The 20,164-nt window shown below is 46.4% G+C and overlaps 3 protein-coding genes across 5 annotated transcripts; 1 reads left to right on the top strand and 2 right to left on the bottom strand.

Moving 5' to 3' along the window:
* Positions 1-715: 715 nt before the first annotated feature.
* On the bottom strand, positions 716-9,889 carry slc49a4 (solute carrier family 49 member 4). Its single transcript, XM_088382601.1, has 9 exons — positions 9,408-9,889; positions 8,061-8,154; positions 7,171-7,451; positions 6,703-6,832; positions 5,049-5,157; positions 3,880-3,947; positions 2,940-3,067; positions 2,683-2,865; positions 716-1,776 (listed from the first exon to the last, which is right to left on the bottom strand). Exons 1-9 carry the CDS (start codon positions 9,703-9,705, stop codon positions 1,661-1,663), a joined length of 1,407 nt encoding a protein of 468 aa, XP_088238727.1. The 5' UTR covers positions 9,706-9,889; the 3' UTR covers positions 716-1,660.
* On the top strand, positions 9,411-13,701 carry hspbap1 (hspb associated protein 1). 3 transcript variants are annotated; one of them, XM_088382603.1, is made up of 9 exons: positions 9,411-10,075; positions 10,313-10,417; positions 10,493-10,694; positions 10,771-10,955; positions 11,646-11,782; positions 11,886-12,057; positions 12,314-12,397; positions 12,461-12,571; positions 12,716-13,701. In XM_088382603.1, the coding sequence occupies exons 3-9, from the start codon at positions 10,496-10,498 to the stop codon at positions 13,088-13,090; spliced, it is 1,263 nt and encodes a 420-aa protein (XP_088238729.1). In that variant the 5' UTR covers positions 9,411-10,075; positions 10,313-10,417; positions 10,493-10,495; the 3' UTR covers positions 13,091-13,701. The 3 variants fall into 3 exon arrangements, with proteins under 3 accessions (XP_088238729.1, XP_088238730.1, XP_088238728.1); XM_088382604.1 differs by lacking the exon at positions 10,313-10,417; XM_088382602.1 differs by lacking the exon at positions 9,411-10,075 and having other exon boundaries at positions 10,104-10,417.
* Positions 13,340-19,679, bottom strand: slc15a2 (solute carrier family 15 member 2). Its single transcript, XM_088382597.1, has 22 exons — positions 19,366-19,679; positions 18,491-18,578; positions 17,996-18,137; positions 17,832-17,924; positions 17,656-17,755; positions 17,478-17,568; positions 17,337-17,414; positions 16,890-16,972; positions 16,722-16,805; positions 16,521-16,610; positions 16,397-16,441; positions 16,205-16,237; positions 15,925-16,013; positions 15,778-15,859; positions 15,549-15,674; positions 15,218-15,382; positions 14,881-14,927; positions 14,692-14,799; positions 14,536-14,632; positions 14,315-14,458; positions 14,132-14,236; positions 13,340-14,037 (listed from the first exon to the last, which is right to left on the bottom strand). Exons 1-22 carry the CDS (start codon positions 19,372-19,374, stop codon positions 13,849-13,851), a joined length of 2,088 nt encoding a protein of 695 aa, XP_088238723.1. The 5' UTR covers positions 19,375-19,679; the 3' UTR covers positions 13,340-13,848.
* Positions 19,680-20,164: the final 485 nt, after the last annotated feature.

Genomic DNA, 20,164 nt, shown 5'->3' on the forward strand with positions numbered 1-20,164 from the left:
TAGACAATAACAATAAACACAAAATAAGGTACAACACACAATAAACATATGACAAGTAATAGATAGTCTCAGTATTCTGGTTACACTGGATTTGATGTAAAGTACATTCGCAATTAATAAATTAACCACAGGACACAGGTGTTCATGCGATTAATGATCAGCAGTTGTGACGTTTGACCATGGTATTTCCCTAATAAAATCGCCTGTTATTAGGTACACTTAAAAATGGCGGTGTACCTAATGGAGTGTCCGTGTGCTTCCCTCATTAAGTGCACCTGCGTGAAAACTTTTAGCTCCTGCGGAACGTGAAAGAAGCTAAAAGTTTTCACGCAGGTGTGGTTAACGAGGGTATTCTTCTTCGTTTTGTTTTACGGCGAGGTGGCACCAGCTTCAATGCGCATTACCGCTACCTACTGGTTGAAGTCATATGAGCTGAAAAATGAAGCGAATCACTTTAGGAAGATTCGTTCACTCTCGTTCACTGAAAAGATTCGTTTTTTTGAACAAATCGTTCACTCACGAGCCAACACGACCACTGTATTAAGTATTATATTTGGGACGCAATGATTTGATGTTTGACATATCTTATAAATGACCACGTATAGAAAGACTTTTTTATTAAATCAAAAAAGATTGAAAATCGTACATTCCACAAGAAAGAAAATGTTTAAATGTTATGTTCCGTCCTTGTGCTGTAAAGTCAATCATCACACCGTTGTTATTCATAAAACAGTTTTAATAAAAAGAAATAAGGTGCTGGAGAGTTTTCCCACACGGAGCATTCAGGACACGCACAAGCCGAAGGCCACAAAGGGAACACGACAAAGGACACGTATGTCGACGGCAAAGGATAAACATTTCTGCACATGATAAACAAACAACAACCTTCCCATTTCCACACTTTGTGCAAACAAACAAAACATCCATCCTTAGATGCTTTTGAATTAAACCCTTTTTTGTTTTATCCCACTCACTTGGAAGTGACACAATCAAAGCGTCTCACTGAGTCGCCTCGTTTTGGCTTTGACAAACCGACAAAAAAAAACTATTGTTAGCTTAAAACCACAACAAACGTGACGTAAATAGCCTTTGAAAGACCTTGAGACACGCCTGTTGAGGTTGGTGACCACCTGCACGTTCCTTTTAAAAGTCTGTCAAAACATAATAAACATAAAAAAAGAAATTTGTAAAACGAGGTTGGTAGGTAAGGTCTAAAGATCGATCAATCCTTTACTTCTCCCTTTTCTTCCCCCTTGCTTGGAGGCCACACAATCATCACGCTTTTGCGGTCACGCACGCACACACACAAGCGCACACCCACAAAACATTGTTAGCTAAAAACCACAACAACCTTTTTAAAGGTAAGACAAGTAACCAATCCTGGAGCTCCAAATAGTCAAGTTAAAACATAGGAAAATCCCAAAAATAATATTTTGTCTCGTTTGGCTGCTGCTGGCTTGTGGTCAGGCAGCTTAGTGGCAGCGTCCATATTGTGAGAAGCTCGGTCAGACAAAATGGCCACTTTTTATGTAGGGTAAACGTAGATTTTAAGAGTCCTTGCTGGCAAATCTCACAAAAAAAGTCACTAAAAAGTCCCTTTTCTTCTCTCCCCCCCAGATTTTGTGCAACATAAAGGTCCATTTTGCGTCCGTCTGTCCCGTTAAACGGAGACAAAGACGTCCAGGTAGAGGCGGTCGTACGACTCGCGGAAGAACAAGATGAGCACCAGGCTGAAGATGCACGAGCTCGTCAGACACCAGTTCAACCACGACAACTCTGTGGAGGTGCACAAAACAAGATCCAAATCAAGGTTGTATAAAGGTGGGAAATGAAAGCAGAAGAAGGTTGCATGGGTTGGTAGGTGAGTTGGAAAAGGTAGGAACCATGGTTGGTCAGAAAGTAGGTAGGTAAGGTGCAATCATTAGGTTGGCCAATAGCTCCATGCAAGACCCATGACCATGTGACAGGTTATTATGTGCTTCCGATGCACAAAAATGAACATGAACACAAACGATTGACATTTCTCTCAAAGTATTTCTAGGGAAAGAAGAAAAAAAAAAAAAAAGCATGAGCTCTCACAGGAAAGTGAGCGAGTGAGCGAGCGAGTGAACTCTCTCCATCAGAGATCTTTGAAGACCTCGGAGTCTTTTGGAGGCAGCTGCACGTCGCTCACTTCACACATGCTGCAAAACTTTGTCAAAATAATACGGAATATGTAAAAAAATCTTCTAAGGAAGCGCCGCAATTACGCCGCGTGCTCAGCAGCACAACACCTAGAACCCCCCCCCCCCCCCCCCCCCCCACTTCCTGCCAATCCTCAGCGCTGCTTTGTATTCGGGCCGACGCGCGCGGCTTAACGATGAGAAATAAAAGGGCGACGGGGGCAAAGGGAAGGGCGGCGGGGTTCGCCGGCGGTCCCGGTCACGTGAGGCCCAGCGTGACCGTGGCGGTGTTAAGATGGTCACCGAGGGGAGTTCATGGAGCAGGTTGATTGTTTCTAAAGTGAAGAGCCGGCCGGCGTCACCCTGAGGAATTTTTTTTTTTAATACAAGCGCCGCACTCATCTTGTAGTAGGGGAGGGGGGGAAGGCAGGTGAAGTGCCAGGAATTAAAAAGGGTGATAAGGGAGGCAGGACAGGAAATTTGAAGCGGTAGGAAAGGTGAGAAAGGTCGGCCGTCGTACCTGTACAGTAGAAGGTGAGGAAGAAGAGGAGCAGTCCGGTGAAGAGGTTGCCCAGGAAGGTGACCACGCCGCAGGTGATGCCTTCGGGGACCGGGTACACCGTCTCGATGAAGAGCTCGAAGAAGATGGGCACGCTGCTGTTGATGAAGATGCCCACCAGGATGCACGACGTGTACAAGATGGCTGCCGGGAGGGTGGAGAAAGTTACGGGCGACCATCGCTAGCGACGTTAGCGCTCGTTACCGGCTAATTTGTACCTGCGTTGGAGGGGAGGTGCGTGAGCCTGCTGAGGCAGGTGAGCGTGAACCAGGTGGAGGACAGCGAGGCCCCGGCCAGCATCAGAACCAGGATCAGCTTCAGCATCCCCCGGATGGAGTCGGCGAACCTGAAAAGCAAACGAGGGATTCCAGCCTTAAGACGCCTTTTGAAAAAGTTATACGGGGGGATTCCAAAAAATAATTAAATTTTTCCTGACTAATAAACGGGAACTAAGCGTTAAAAATGGATGACTCGCTTGGCCCTAATTTCCCCCGTCATTAAACAAGCGACAGCGCTCGTCTTCGCCGAGAAAACGGCACTCTCGCTCGTCTTTTTGCGCGTCATAGCTCATTAACGGCTAGCGCGCCATCCCCGCGAGACGCCGGCTAGCGGAAGATGAGACGCGCCGCTCTCTAACCAAAGAGGAGGCGCTCCAGATAAGACCCAAAAAAAAAAAAAAGAGCTTCACCAAAGAAGCTAATATCTATCGCTCTCTATCGATCTATATATAGCTATATTAGGGACTGCAAATGGCAAGAAGTAAAAAGTTACAAGAACTTTGGGTGTGAATGTTACCCTAGATTGTCTTGCCAACAAGATGAGCAGCGCAAGAGAGCTTTTAAGCTGGGGGCTTCATTTCAAATCCTGATTTCATTGCTGAGAGGATCACGGCGTGTAGCAAATCCATAAGAAGCTTACGGCTAACTGATGGAGGCGCACGCCGTTGGACGCTCTCGCTGTCCACGGGAGTCGAGTTCATTTCATTACACTGAGCGCGGCGGCGGCGACAACAACAACAAACTTCCTTTATCAGCGATATCTCTCCGAAAAAGTCCTTTCCACGAGATGGCTAATCAATTCCAATCAGGAAATATTTCAAGGCACATTTGAAACAAGAACTGCATTTTGAAACGGGAAGTGACGGTTCCGGTGGCTCACCTGGCCATGGCCACCCCAAAGACACAGCCACCAACTGTGGACCAGAAGCCGATCCAGCCCGCATCCACCTGACGAGCAAGAGAGCAGTTAGAATATTTCCTTCAAATGGGACAACATGGATGAGCCACCAAAAAGTCGGAGAATATCATTTTTGCTTTGAATGATCATCTTAACCGTCGGAAGCAACTTTTCTTCCAAATGGCTGTGTTTTGTCGTTTGGCTGCGCTATCGGGGATACTTTTCAAACAACGAGCGATTATTGTCAGGACGCCTCTCGTTAGGATCTGCGACAACATATCCAATTGATGAAATGGACCCTGTGAGACGGAAAGCGAGGATGCCAAACTCTAATTGCATCGGCCTCGGGCAACGGCGCACGCGATACCAATCTTACGCTCGCAAACTTGGGAGAACGCAAACGGCCCCACTTCAAGCCGCCTAGTGTGTGTGTGTGTGTGTGTGTGTGTGTGTGTGTTTCCCCGACCGACTGGAGCGGCAGCGGCGCCGTCATGGTTAACACCGTTTGGGTACACGTTTGATGTGAGTCGCAGTGTGCGGAACGTCTTTGCCGAGGTGATTCCATCCAAGAGGCGCTCGAGGCGAGCGCGTTCAACGTGAACTGCACCTTGGACGGGGGGGAGCTGCCGAAGCGAAATTGAAGGCTGGGGAAAGATTTTCAAGTGGACGGTGTCAACGGATGGAGGAAAGCGGGGACGGGCGGCCGCTTGACTTTCCTTTTGCCGTCGTTCGACAGGCAAATCGATTGCCTGCCACCTGCCATGAAACACAAAGCTGGAAGAAAGATTGCGGCCGGCGGGGGAATCTTTCCGGGTTGGCGATACAATGCGAAAGAAAAGAAATGATCCCTTTCACGCCGAGAGCTTCCCCGTGTGAGCGGCCTATCGAAATTTTAAGCGTGGCAAATGGAGCGGAAAAGGCACTTTGTATTGCCTCATTGTCATGCACGCACACACACACGGGGAGTGGACGACCGCCACTTGGCTCGCAAATTGTTCTCCGAGGCGGCGGCAAGATTGAAAACGTCGAGCGGTGACCCAACATTGTGACAAAAAAAAGCCCGAGGCAGCGAAGCATCATGAGTTATTTGTTGTATTAAAACTAAAGTGTCTGCATGTCTGAGTCTGTGTGTGTGTGGCGAACACACATACCTGGCTGACTTTGGCCGGCGTGAGGATCATGTCAAGGACGCCCGCCCAGCCGGCGATCACCCCGGTGGGCACGGCGTAGGCCAGCGCGATCATCAGGAAGCGGAAGTTACTGCAGGACGCACAAAAATAAAAAATAAGCATTTAGCAAATTGCTGAGCGAGCGAGATGTTCTGCACGAGCACACCCGCCCATCTTCCACTTGAGCCGTTTTAAGATGGATGCAGCGGATTCATGGCTGCCATCACATCCAAAATGAAGGTGGACAAATAAGACATCAGACAGTTGCCGGCCAGTCCCGGCCGGCTGAGGCAAAACAGCTTCGGGCGACGACATGCTTGTGAGCTGGCGGCTCGAGAAGGCGCTCAAATCCACTCAGCTTAGCACATCCACACACACACACAGTCAAAGCGTACGGGGAACACACACTTCTTATTTTGGTTCCCCCCCCCAACCTTTCGCCCACCTCATTGTCATGCTGCAGGCAGACGGAGGTGAAAGCGCGGACCATCTCGACAACAGCACCAAACTTCACATGCAACGCCCGCGCATCTTTGAAATGCTAAATGCCCGTTAGCACGTTTGCTCGCTTGACGGATGGACGGACGACGGCACGACTCGGCCGCCGAGCAAAGGTCGGTCGGCCGGACGTGAGCCTTGACGTGCCCCTGCTTCCGTCCGACGCGGCGTTTTAATTACGCGGCCCGAGGTGGCGACAGGGGGGCGGACAGTTATGGTTTCATTTTAATCAAAGACGCAAACGGGCTGGAGCTACGGGATTGATGAGACCACCGCCGGGCCCTATGGCGCCCCCCCCCCTCCCCCTTGTAATCACTTTAGCTTTGAACCTTGTCACTTGTGATGCATTGATCTCCGCTCGGGTCCGTCAAGGACGAATGGCACTTAGCTGATGACACGTTCGACTCCACCAGACGGAAACGCGTCCCCGTTTTCTTTAGCTAGCGGCTAACCGGCATCGGCTTGTTTGTGTGCCGGTGTTGAAGTGCCCTGATGCTGACTCTCTTCTGTAGCAGTTGCAAATCCGGAGCCCAAAGCCAGTTTCGGTTAAGAAAACAACATTTGGTATGTCAGTCTATCGAGAGCAGTCCCGAAAAAAAAAAGAAAACCTCAAAAACAGCCACTTGGAGGCTCGATGCTGTCCGACCGAGATAAAAGGGTGCCCGGAAGCTGGATGACCCGGATAAGCTTGGTCTAACTTTGTGTGAAGGATGAGGATCAACTTGGTCATTCATCCAAAGGTGCCTGAGCCCACTGGGCCCGCAGCGAAGGTATTTTTTCACAGGCTGCCATCGCGCATCTCCGCCGCTTTGATCCACGGCCCAAACCTCGGGCGATGCCGAGTTCTCGCAAAAAACGTCTCGGCCCAAAAAAAAAAGCAGCCCTTGAAAAATGTTTCAGGACCACGCACGTCAACTGAGTAGAGCGACATGTGACCCACATGGAGCGCTCTAATTTATCAGGAGGGGAAGATCTCTTTGATTAGACCCTCAACAGATGGCGAGGGGCTTCGTTAAAGATTCCGTCAAATTCGACAAGCTCTGTCGTCGTCACGTTCTACTTAAGGCGCGTTGCAAAAAAGCGCTCCAAATATTCAAAATGCATATAAATGATTTTGGAGGGATGTGTGTTGGTTCACCTGAGCAGTCTGCAGATGCTGCTCCTGTAGCTCAGCCGCTGGCTCGCGGCGGCCACGCTGGGGGGAAGCGGCGGCCGCGAGGGGAAATACAAGAGCACTGCCACAAACAGCACAGCGATGGCAGACAGCTCTGGAAGAGGACAAATATATATATTTTCTAAAAATCTGGTGAAAATTGTTTGTATTTTCTCTGAGTGGCGAGCGAGCATCATGAGCCGACCTCCAGAACTTAGAATGAGTGACGTGGAATTAAAGTGGCACAAACGTCAGGCTCCATCTTCTGCCAGCGCCACATGCTTTTAATTTTCTAAATCATTTAAGCATGACACTCCCGAAAATCCATTTTTCTTCCAGCTGTCTGCATGTGGGGACTCGAAATTGCCTTGTTTTTTGTGCACGCGCCGTACTTTGATCGTATTTGTCCTGCGACGCGGCGCAGAAGCGCAATCGATCTCGGGCGCCTCGTACCTGCATACATAAGCAGCTGGATCTTCTCCCGGATGGCGCCGTCTAAAGCGGGCGGCGGCGCCGACACCCGGTGGCCCGCCGGCTGGGTGCCGTTGGGGGCGGGCACGATCAGGGGTCCCGCCACGTAAGAAGCGGCCCCGCCCAGGTAGGAGAAGAGAGAAGCCACGGCGGTGGCGGTGGCCCGCTGGTCCGGGGCGAACCACGTGGTGGAGAGGAAGGGGCCGGCGCTCATGATGGTGGGACCAGCTAAACCGTTGAGGAGCTGACCGCCGTGGATTAAACTTCAACGACAAGCAAAATTCAAAATGAGGTTAGATATTTTGGGTGAAAGGCGCTGGCAGCAAATCTTTTTGTCTCTGTTACAGTGACATCTACTGGTGAGTGCTGCACCTGCACATGACCCCAGTCAGTCAGGTTAACATTTGTAAGGGCAAATAATGGCAAAATCAGTTCTCCCACAACATATTTTTTGCCAAAGACACAACGATTGTCTTTTTAAAGCACAAATATGCCACTTTCACAACCACTCAAAATGATCAAAACACAAAACCACCATTATTGTGTTTTTCCTCGCCATTTTGTCTGTTAGCGCATCTTTAATTAACGACTGCTTTGTCTGCACTTCAGCGGGCCGCCCCGAGTCGGCGACCCGTTTCCAAATGAAGGTCGTCAGCGTTTTTGCTTGTTATCGTGCAATCTGTCGCTACAAGGCCACCTTGTCCTGGCGTCACGCTGAGGTCAATCACATCCTGTGGCGGCAGGTGGAACCGCCACACCCGCTCTGACCTTGATTCGGGCAAACTGATAGGTCGAGGCCAACTGGTTTATGGTCATCATCAAAATGATTGCTCCTCTACTGTGGCGATGATTCCGAAGAGGAGGCGTCTTACCAGCGACGGAGAGACGGGTCCGTCAGCGGGATGCTGCGCAGCGCCGCCCCCAGCAGCATTAAGAAGGCCGACAGCAGGAGGGACGCCCGAAGACCTGCAGACAGAACATCATCAGACCACCGACCTCCACTCTGTAAATGTGAATCTCAAATATTAGACAAATAGGCCATTTGCAAATATTAGATTTATGGTTGGCGGGAAATGTTGACGCTGCCCTTAAAGTCGTCATAAGTGCCTTTACTTTTTATTTGTTTTCTCGGCGACTTGAACGGCTCGACAAGACCTTCGAGAGCGAGTTGAAGTGGAAGAACTTGAAGAGACCCTCCAAACGCCAGCGCCACAAGGAGCACTTAACAGCTTTCCGACAACAAACTCACATCTTGTTTTGGAGGCTAATGTAGCAGAGAAGTGGACAGACTCTTGAAATATGGCAATGAAACTATATATTTCATTTTCTAACATTTTAAGCATTGTCTTATCAATAAATATTTGTGTCTAATATCACTATGGTTTAGTTTCTCTCTCCCAAATATTTATGTGTTTTTTTTTTTTTTTTACTGAATACTGTTTCATCCAACGGTACTTAAACATATCACGTCCACACCATTTTGGAAAACAAAATTGCATCAGAGTGACTCACCAAACCTGTGTGAGCGAAATCTGTGTGAGACAACAATTACGAAGTTCACAACCCCACTAACCCAATTAACCACACGGCCAAAGTGGCCAAGTCCACTGGCAGTAAAGTGGCGTGCCAAATATGCGTCTTTCCCAACTTGTCAGCTGTCTTTCTTCTTCCTAAATGTCTGACCTGACGTCATTGTCTCATGAAGAAAAGTTAGGCAAGTCTGCAAATTAGTCACATGGCAGTCAAAATGATGTGCTAACAAACGACAATGTCTCTACTTGGAAACGTGTTAATACATGACACCGCTGTCTCGTCTGGGAAATGGAAGGCAAGTCATTAAGTTACTTAAGATGCTACCGCCCTGATTGAATACATAACATTGACCTATTGGAACTCATACTTTCTTTGTTGAGCATATCAACCAATATTTATCGTATCAATAAGGGAACATAATTATTTTAAAACTCTATACGATGTAGTTTGTTACTTTTGACATAACAATGGGAATTTCATGTGATTTTATAACAAGAGGACATGCAAACAAGTTCAAAACTGAATTGAATTGGAGGCTACACGTTACAATGATCGGGTCCGATAGTGGTAAAGATAAAGAGCATCCTTTACTTTACTTGCTAAGAAAATACAATAGGGACACAATGTGTACCAAATCGATGCATCACATGGTGTTTTTCAACATATCGATCCTTGTCCGAGTTTACCTCTTTTATCCATCAGCCACATGAACAGCAACCATGGGATGAAGCCTACTGGACCCCACAGGACCAGCACCGCGATGTCGGACTTGGTGAAACCGAACGCATGGGCGGCGGAGTTCTGGATGGGCCCCCAGAAATTCCACACCATTCCCTGCATCAGGGCCAGCAGGGAGAATAGGCTGAGGACTAGCCATCTTCGGCCGTACACACGGCCGTTGACTGGCGGCGGAGCTCTCGCCGCGGCGTGGGTCGGCACGAGAAGCGGCTCCCTCTCGGCTTCGGTGCTCGAAACGGCACCCATGGTGGATCACCGTGAGCTCGGTTCTGGATCAATTCTGCCTTTTTGTGGTCGTCTTAAGCGGCAGAGAACGTTGAGTACACTCGGTTCTAGTCGCTGGCAATAACACAACAGCCGACGAGTACGGAACGTGACTGCGCATGCGCAATCAATCTGATTTCCGGTACGGAAACTGTGGCTCGGAAGCCGCCATTTTAGCTCTTTATAGCCACTTTACGTGCGGCGGTGGCGGTCCCGACGCGGAGCCAAAATGGAGTGGTTTCTCAGACACAGCGCGTGACGGGCGAATTGAAAACGAATACGTCACGTTGAGTTGCGGTCACGTGAGCTTTGTTTACTTCCGCCCACAGCTTCACTGCACGTGTTATGAACGGTGCGTTTCCTCTTTATTTTCAAAAGCTTGTATTTCTCGAGCGACTCAGCGAGCTAACTTATACGGTGTTAATATTGTCCCTTTTAAAACGAAGCTAAATGTGGTCTCGGTAATTTTGACGCTAACAAGATGTGGTAACGTCAACAAGTGCAATTATTTGAACCTTGTTTGTAGCTTAAGAGGGGACAGAACACAAATCAATAACAGCACCTTATGGCACTTAATAAATCTTTATAGTCCCTGTCAAGGAACCAAATAAGTGTGAGAGGATGAAGACAGAAGTCAACAAAATGCAACAATGAGTTCTGTTTGTTTAGAAGAGACATAAGATTCTAAATAAAGGTGTGTCGCCATCATGTTTGATGATTAAACAACAAAAACCCTGACTTAAAACCCACTGAACACCGTGCGTTCCAGGCCATGGATGCTGGTGCCACCCACGTCCCGGCCTTCGGTTCAGAAGAAGCCCAGAGGATCGTGGCTCATCTTCAGCAGCCCGCCGTCTTCCTGAACATGACACACGGCTGGCCCGTCCTCGGCTGGACCGTAGAGAACCTGCAGGAACGTCTCGGCAACAGAACCGTCCGATTCCGACTGGGAAGAAAAGAAGAGACAAACTGTAAGAGGAAAACAATGGATGGATACATTGTACATGCATGACAACATGAATTTCTTTGGTCCGTTTGTTTCCACAGTGCCTCAGTTTGAAACTCATTGTCGCTATGTGGAAGCAAGCTTGAGTCAGTTCCTCAGCTGGTTAAAAGGCAACACAGGAGAGGATGTGGGAGCTTTCAGTGACTACCCACGGTTTCAGTTCTGGGCTTACGCCGACTACAAGTACATCGCCAAGATGTTTGCACACCAGCCCGACGTGTTTGAGGTATACAGTTGTTCTCTGAGCCAAGGCTGCAAGTGTGAGGAAATATATGCAAGGCATTTTTAAAATAGATATAAAATTCCCTGTGGATTTGAAGTCACAGACTATCTTTGTGATTGCCCAGTGAAGTCGTGTCTGACTGCGACGCTCAGTGCACATAGCAAATGAAAAATGTTGGCCTTGCCGAAGGTCTCGGCTCTTTTGACTGCTCTTCTCATTATGAGTGTGTGTACAGGGCAGACATTATATGCAGGAAATCCTTGAACACAAAATGACAAAGTCAAAACACTGTGTGAATAACAATGAGAATGTGACATAAGGTATAACCACATTTTGTTATTTCCTCATTATTTAGATACAGGATAGTCATTATTAAAAAGCTCCAGGTGGCGACGGGATGTGAACGGGATGACACCGAATAATCCTACCGTTTCTCGCTCAATCTCTTTTTTTGACATTTTCAATTAAAACAACCAGCTTCTTCTTGCTGATAAAGACATTAAAGTGGCCTTGCTCACACACAGACAGACACACGGCGACATTTAATCGAGCAGATTAATTTTTATAGTGTCGGGCGAGTAAATGACATTGCGTTGAAATGTGCCTTCCAGCGACATTGACCAGTCCGCCATTTAGCGAGAACCGCTTTTGTGTGAGATAATGAATTCATAAGTCCACATGTGCGCGTGACAGGATGTAAAGTGGGAGGCGTTCGGGTTCGAAGGCCGTAACGGAAAAGAGAGCACGCTGTGGATCGGCACAGAGGGCGCCAACACGCCGTGCCATCTGGACTCTTACGGCTGCAACCTGGTGCTGCAGGTACAAGGACGGTAAGACCCGGTTAATGTGGCCGTTTTTCATACTACACACATGCTCACACCCAAAGTAGTGTCCTCCTGTTTGCTCACTTGTTTTCACTATGTTTGTGCACAGGAAGCGCTGGCACCTCTTCCCTCCGGAGGACACGTCCAAGATGTACCCGAGCAGGATCCCGTACGAGGAGTCCAGCGTGTTCAGCCGCGTCAACGTCCTGCGTCCGGACCTCTCTAGCTTTCCTGCCTTTCTGCACGCCAGCGCACACGTCGTCACCCTGTTGCCTGGACAGGTGTGTATAGTGTGTTAGTTTCCGCATACAAGAGTAAGGTTGTCACTGCGTTGTTTTATCAAGGTCGCCACCTTGACAGGGTAAAAAACTTTTTAGCATTTACCTCTGTGACAAAATGAGGCCATGTGTGAATGTGGGCAGAAAATCAATAAGGCTTCAAACCTGTCATCAGCATCCATAGTCAGCCCAAGATCCAATGTTGCCCTCTAGTGGCTAAAAGAGGATGTGCATGGTAAGCCTCTTCTTGTGTGGTCAGGTTCTCTTCGTGCCCCGCCACTGGTGGCACTACGTGGAGTCTCTGGACGCCGTCACTGTCAGCGTCAATTCCTGGATTGAGTTGGTGAGCCATGCAAAATTGTAACAATTAGTCGATTAGATGATCGATTAACCGGTTGTTACATAGGAGGAGGACCACGTGGCGCGTGTGGGCGAGGCCGTGACCAGGGCGGTGATGTGCGCCATGAAGAGCACGCAGGGCGATGACGACGCCGGGTGCTGGCTCAACCCCACAGAGGTTAGCGTGCTAATTAAGCCTAAAAAAGATACAATTTAGACTAATTTCTTAAAGCAACAATGCTTTAAAAACTAAAAGTACATCTTTCATTTATAAAATGTTTGGGATTGATTTTGGTATTTCTGTACCTCATCGTGTCCACAGGAAGGCGTGACATCCCATAATGACAACATGCACTACATCAACTTGGCTTTGCAGGCCTGTGCTCAGCAACAGAAGATCAAACCCACCTTGGAAACTAAAGACACTCCCCACCCGAAAAAGCGTGACTCCGGCGGGCGGATCCGAAGTGACGTCCCCTTTGGGCCATGTCTACTTCCTGTCCCCCGCCTTCCACAACCTTTCCACCACGACGGCCATAATAAGATGGATGAGGCGCCCTTGGGCACTGACGACCTTCTGGACTGTCTGCTTCATCCAGACGTGGTCGCTATGGTTACCCAGCTCCTGTTGGACAAGCAGAGGAAACCATCACTCCAAAAATCAACAATCGCTGATGGCCGAGTGCTCTTACCTTGATGCAAATGAGGCGGCATTAAAATGGGCCCATAAGTCAGCGACTTGTCGACAATAATCCAATCAAAGCGGTTTGTTTGTCCGTGTTGGTGTCACATTGGTCATTGTAATCACGTTTTACACATGTAAACATGTTTGTTGCCTAGCAACGTCTCGAGCATGGCAGACAACTGTCATAATGATGACGCAACAACGTGTGAAGCTTTCAGTCAAGTATAGTCTTGTTGATTTTCTTCCGCAGTTCGACCGAAGTTCAGGAGTTACAAAAAGTATTTATTCAAACAAACAAAAGCAAATAAAGGCTCATTGAATCAAAAATACTAAATTAACACATTAGGTTTCAGTCACAAACAGAACTAATTGACGGAGACTGACAAAAATCAGGAATTAAATACAAGCAAACTGACGAGACCACGAGGAACATCTGGAATTCAGAATAAAACAGTTAAAAACTTAAATTAGTATTGTTCAGTGAAAAAAGTTGTAAACTGTGCCATAAACCTGTGAAAATAGTCTCCTTTTAAAATGTGGCAAACTGATAAAAAAAAAAAGATTGTAAGATGATGACAATGTGCATAAAACCCTGAAAAGAATAAAATCACAGTAAGGCTGAATGATGAAGCATTCTACCAAAAAATCCTGAAAAAGAAGCTGAGACGACAAAAATTCAAAACCTGTGTAAAAGCTACAATTAGCATTTCATGCTAACAATAAGGTATCAAGTGATTCTTTTTGTTCCCAATACTGACCGTACTTGAGAATTAAAATTTGGTGCTCATCCCCAAATCTTTTTTCTCATCTAGGATGTTGTCGCTGTCGTCATCATCGTGGCCGCTGGCGCACGTTTTGTCCAGCTGCTGAACGTTCACGTACGTGTACAAGTGGGCCATGACCGAGAACACCGTGCACACGGCCAACAGCAGGATCGCAAACAGCAGGAACTCTTTCCACTGCAACAACATGCACACACAATCAGTTTTGAGGGGAAAAAAAAAAGGTCAAGATTGCTAAATAAGTTTAACATCCCTTGAAGGTGAAGAATACCTGCTCAAGGCCGGCGCCCTCCGCCACAATCAATACGATGACGTTCCCGAAAGCGACGGTGAGCAGCCACCCGGCCTGCAGGACCGACTTCATGTTGGCGGGGGCCTGTGAGGACAAGTGTTTTCAGAAATTATTTGCGACTGGCTTCCTGGTTCTTGTCAAGACCTGGATGGGAACCCAAACCTGCGAGTAGGAGAACTCCAGGCCAGTGATGGAGAACATGACTTCGCCCATGGTGATGAGAACGTACTGAGGGATCTGCCAGGCTATGTGGACGTTGTTGGCGTGAACATCCTCCATCTTGTGTGCCGTTATCTGACCAGATTCCTGTGAAGGCGTAAAAGAAAATCCCGAATATCTCCAGAGTGTGTGTCCAAGAATGAGATTTCTGTGTCCTGACTTACCTCCAGCAGGATCACAGTGTAGGAAGCTCCAAAATCCAGGACCCCGAGGTCCAGGTCTAAAGTCTTTGACTTTAAACTGCATCTCACCTTGCTATACCTGATGCAAGACGCAGTCATTAATATAGGAGACAGGAAGTGACATGAACGTCTACTCACTCTCCCTGCTGGATGGTCTCGTTAGCAGAGACGCCGTAATCAGCGTCGGCTTGGAACGTCTCGTCTCCCACGGTGACGTTGGCCGCCTCCGACAGCGTGTTGAGGAACCTGCACGGGTTGGCGCTAGCTTAGCTTGTCTCAAGGTGGCAGGCGATGTGTGGCGCTAGAAAGTATATGTCACATTTTTACCTGAGGACAGGTGCTCCTTCGTCATTTTTCTTGATGTGGTCCTTCACCTGAATTACAAACATCAATGAGTCTTCAACCATGACCACATCCAGGTTTCAAGTTTTTGTTGGGAAAAAAAAGAATTTAAATTAACATGAGGAGCGACAAACCACAAGTGTATTTACTCTTGTCATATGATTAATTCATCTCATGACTTTGGAGAAAAAAATCTAACAATATTTTCTCAATTCCTGCAATTTGACACATTTTCACTATATGAAATATAACAAAACATTAAAGAAGGTACGTTTTTTGTTGTAAAAGAAATATAGACTATCATTCTAATATGTTCACTTACCAGTTTACAGCGTATTCCAGTGTCGGAGGGGTGCAGGATGAGACTATACGCCTCCTGCTGGTCAAAGGTGACGTTGCAGTGAGAGACAGCGCCTTCGGAGCGGACCTCCAAGCTCACGTTGGTGCTGGGCGCCCCTAGTGGCAGCGTCAGGTACTCACCAGGATCCTGACAAACAAACTCGTCATTCATTGTAGTTGTTTATCATTGAATTACTATGACCTTTTAGACAATGCGTATATATATTATATATATTCTACCAATGGTGTTTTGTTATATCAATTTGAAAACAAAACAGTTTTGACTAACTTTAGGACTTGGTTTTTTTTGCTACCTGTAGATATGGCAGCGGCTCAGGAAAAGGATTGCCTTCGGGAAATTGAAGACTGGCATCTTGTGGGGACAAGTTGAAGACTTGCAGCAGACACTTGCCCGCCGGTGCTGGTGTAACCACAGTTTTCTACAACACACAGCACACCCAGCGATCGGACCGCTAATTTGCTTCACTGACATTTTTTCCATCTTGATCTCTGATTGGTTGGTCAAAGCAACATGTGACGTACCACCACATGGACCTCCACCAGGGCGGCGGCACCAAAAGCCAACGCGGCAAAAATCATCCCGGTGGCCATTTTCCTCAAAGGACTGAGAAAAAACCCAAAACATTATTTTTTTATATCGGCATTGAAAAAGTAACGATAGGAACTCACGTGACGTTGATTCTACAGAGGGAAACCAGCGGGTATATGAGCAAGTCAAACAGGGGCACAAACACCAGAATCAACATCGCATTCAGAGTCTAGCAAGGGAGAAAAAACAAAAATTAAAAAGGCTGAAATCTGCTTTTTAGTTTAGGACCTTTTTCTCAAATGTAGAATTTGTCACTTTGATTTTAAGGTGAAACTATCAGGAAATGAGGTGAACCAAAACAAAACAATGCGGTAACTGTAATACCACTTTCTTCCACAAGAGGTGTGAGTGAGCACCCACCTGCATTTGATCAGGTTTGATGGAGAAGGCCCCCTGTTGTGGAACATCAAGAAAAGCAATAAACGATTAAAGTTTAACTTCAGCAATCCACCAGGAAGTTCATCGACAAGTGGCTGTTCCATTTAGCTCGTAAAATTCTTATAACCGACAATGATTACATGGAATAGAACCATAAGAAAACAACAAACTTACAAAGGACATGTTCATCCTGGTGGCCTGCAATGTCCAGCGAGAACCCTGCAATTAAAAAAAACAACAACAACGCATCGTTAGCGTCGTTCACGTCGAGGCGGATCAACAAGTCGGGTTGCGGGACCTGCTGATCGAACAGAGCCCAGAACATGGGCAGAGGGATGTAAAGAACCAGGACCCGCAGAACCATTTTGATCTCCGTGATCAGACGCTTCTGTTGACAAAAAGAGAAAAGCTACATTTTAAATACTGTTGTGAACTTCCTTTTAGTTGAGAAGCTGAGAATCAAGTTGAGCAGTTTGCATTAGCAAGACAAACGTCCTACTGAGTACTTGTCCTCGGCCCAGTCCAGCCAATGCCCTCTGCTGGACTCGTACTTGGACCTCCTCCAGCGGTTGTTGATGGCAAACTGCAAAAAAAAAAAAAAACAACGCATGAAAATCAATCGCATTCTTGTCAAGGGGAAGGAAAAAGTCAACAAGAGAAGACTCACGCCGATGCAGTTGCAGACCTCCATCAAAATGTTGCCCTGAGGAGGATTTCGCCGGTAGAGTCTGCTGCCTAATACAAACACAACTAAAAAAAAAAAACATGAACAAAAAAATTAGATGAACTGCTGGTTAAATTTACTGTCATAAGTATATTTAATTTAATTTAAATCATGTTCCGTTTGTTAATCATTATCAAACACGAATTCGCCACACCCTCTCGCATATTTTTAAAGCTCCACTTTGATTTGGTGGACGTTCTGTTTAGACTGCGAGCGGCGAGCCGTGCAGAAGGACGGCCATGCGCTGTCAGATCCGCTAACGATCATCCGCTCAACTAGAAGATAGTGAAAAAGTTCACACAGATGTATCACGAGCATTATTTTCTTACTTTATGCTTTTATTTATGTACAAAACTGACAATTATGAATATAGAGTGATTTAGTGCTCACCCAACGCCACCATCATGAGAGCGGCGGGCACACCGAAGGCCAAAGCGTAGCAGTCGTCGCCGAAACATTGCACGTCTCCTGTTGGGGGGGGTCGGGGTATCAGCAGCAGTGACACCAACACGAATGGACAGCAAGACTCACCTCTCAAGATGGGCGTGATGATGGTGGACAGGAAGCTGCCGGCGTTGATTGCCATGTAGAAAATGGAGAAGAATTTCATTCTCTCCGTGGCCTGACAGCAAAAAATTCAAAAGTGTGTGTATCAAAGAATGTTGGAACGTCATTTGACTTCATTCTAGAGTTGAATTTCTCCTCTCACATGCTTGTCGTGGAACTGGTCGCCCCCGAAGGCGGCCACGCAGGGTTTAATCCCGCCGGTTCCGAAGGCGATTAGAATCAGACCTATCATGGACATGGAGCTACACACATGGACAGGAACTGTCAATCAATATCGCCAGAGCGGCTCGGTCCGATTTGATCTACTGGCGTCCGTACATGTGCGTGGAATTGCTTCCCACCGTAGGAATGGCGCCGACCGACTTGATCACATGACCCAGCACGTAGATCATGGACAGGTAGACAATGGTCCTGCGAGGTGGGCACAGATGAAGACTAAATACGAGATCACGAGAAGACAACGCGCTCTCCTCCCCACTGACTTAAACTTCCCGAGCCAGGAGTCGGCGATGATGGCGCCGAGGACGGGCGTGAAGTAGCAGAGGCTGCTGAAGGCGTGGTAGACGGCCGTGGAAAGGTCATGGTCCCAGCGTAGGTAGGTCAAGAAATACAACGTCAACACCGCTGAGGAGCAAAAAAGTAAAGTGAGACTGTAGAGGAGCAGCAGAGAATGCACAGGAGTAAATTGTGGACAGATATTGGCACGAGTTGTGCTGACTAAGACGTATGCGATTCACCCGCATGTGACGCCGGACACACACACACACAACGTGATGAGTGGCCACTCCCTCATCGTTAAGTCGACTTCCCGAACTGTCATCTCACTAGCACAGGACAGGTGTTATGGTTCCTTCCAGCCACTCCCACCCTCCCCCTCCCCTATTTGTTATTCTGCAGTAAAAAGGAGATTGTAGCAAATATGGAGACTGCGAAAGGCTGCAACTTTTTTTGAAGTTCTTTGCTTATATTCAAGTTACCTCTCATGCCATAGTAGGAGAAACGCTCGCAGAACTCGTTGACGACGATGAAGCAGATGCTCACCGGGTAGTTTGTCCCACAAAGTTTCTAAAACAAACAAAAATCATCATTTAGATTTGCAACAGTTTATTAAAAAGAAACATCTCTGAATATGATATATAAAGAAGATAGATATAGAAGATTTAAGATTACAACTTTTATTCCCAATTAATAATGGCTATTATGTTAAGATTATGGTCTCAAAAAACATCCAAGTTTATCTTTTGCTACTACTGCTTTTTAAAATAAAATATTTCCTCTTGTTTTTTTAATCCCTTTCAAGTATTTGGGTCTTGAACCGGAAGTGGAACTTTATGAATGGGGAGAAAAGCGCTCGTGCGCTCAGAGGACCCTTGTGTTGCGTCATCTCAGTGTCCAGTAAGATTTGTGAGAGGACACGTAAACGCTCCATCGTGAGTTAAAAAAAAAAAAAAAAAGACTGTGCCCGTTTCATTTGGGAAGAAAAACTATTATCTTGAGGGGGGAAATCGACTTGATAATAAAACTGAAGCAAAAATAATACATTTGAAAATTGCAGTTTGACGCGTTCAAGTACTCGACAGACAATTGGAAATTCAAAGTTAAAGCCACTGAGTGTTTTCGTTTGACTCGATAAAAATGGGCATTTCAACTGTAAAATAAGTTATTATTCTTACAGAAGTCGTAATATTATACCCCTGGTATTCTAAAATAAAATTAAGATTCTCGTCAGACATCAAAGTGACGTGCAGTTCCGATACGAAACGATCGAATGATTTTGGTTGAAAGGAAAAGCCACCGAATTATATTCTTGTTTCCCCCTCAAAAGACAAAACAAAGTCAACATTTACTTTACCTGGGTCATGTTGGCGGCGGCGTACGAGCAGTCAGTGTAGCGTAGAGTCCAAAAATAAAAAGCACCCTCAGTCTTTATTCTTTTTCTTCCACCTCCTCCTCCTCCTCCTCGTCGTCTTACTTGTTCTCCCGGCGCTGCTTTTTAAAGGACTTTTCCGCCACTACGTCGAAGTGCTCCAACGATGTCGTCACCAAGCATATTCGTTAAAAATAAATATACATAAAACGATTCGATTGATAAATATTACGAGCGTGGGAGTTGTCCTCCCTTCTGTTGACGTATCTCTTTTTTTTTGTTTGTTCTTCTCTTTTAGTTCGTTAAATCATCTACCACGTGACCACTAGTGCGTGTTTCTATGTGGAGTGTGTCCATGTTGTTATATATTTTAGTTTTTAATATATATTGCTGATGTCGCTGCAGCGAGGTTAAATAAAAAGGGAGAAATGTTGCAAAAAAAGAAAACTCTTTTAATAGGGAAACGAGGGGAGGTGCCATGAGTTAATGTTACAGAACTGGTTGTATTTTAAAAGCATTTGTTGACGTCACAAAATTATGGATCAAATAGGTGGAAGAGTTTAAAAAGAAATTGGTGTTATAATGAGTCAAAGGCCTTGTAAAAGTCAAATAAAATAAATCCTTTATCCTCAATGGTTGTAATCTTGTAAATCTTGAACTAATCTAACATTTTTAATTGATCTGTTGTTCATAAACATAACAAACATGCAACCAAATGTTTACAAATTTTTACTCTACCTACATTTACTTTTGGTGTTGTTTTGTTTTTGTGATAAAAAAATAA

Source organism: Syngnathus floridae, chromosome 8 (genome assembly GCF_059516105.1).
Source record: "Syngnathus floridae isolate MCC-2025c chromosome 8, RoL_Sflo_1.0, whole genome shotgun sequence".
Lineage (NCBI taxonomy): Eukaryota > Metazoa > Chordata > Actinopteri > Syngnathiformes > Syngnathidae > Syngnathus > Syngnathus floridae.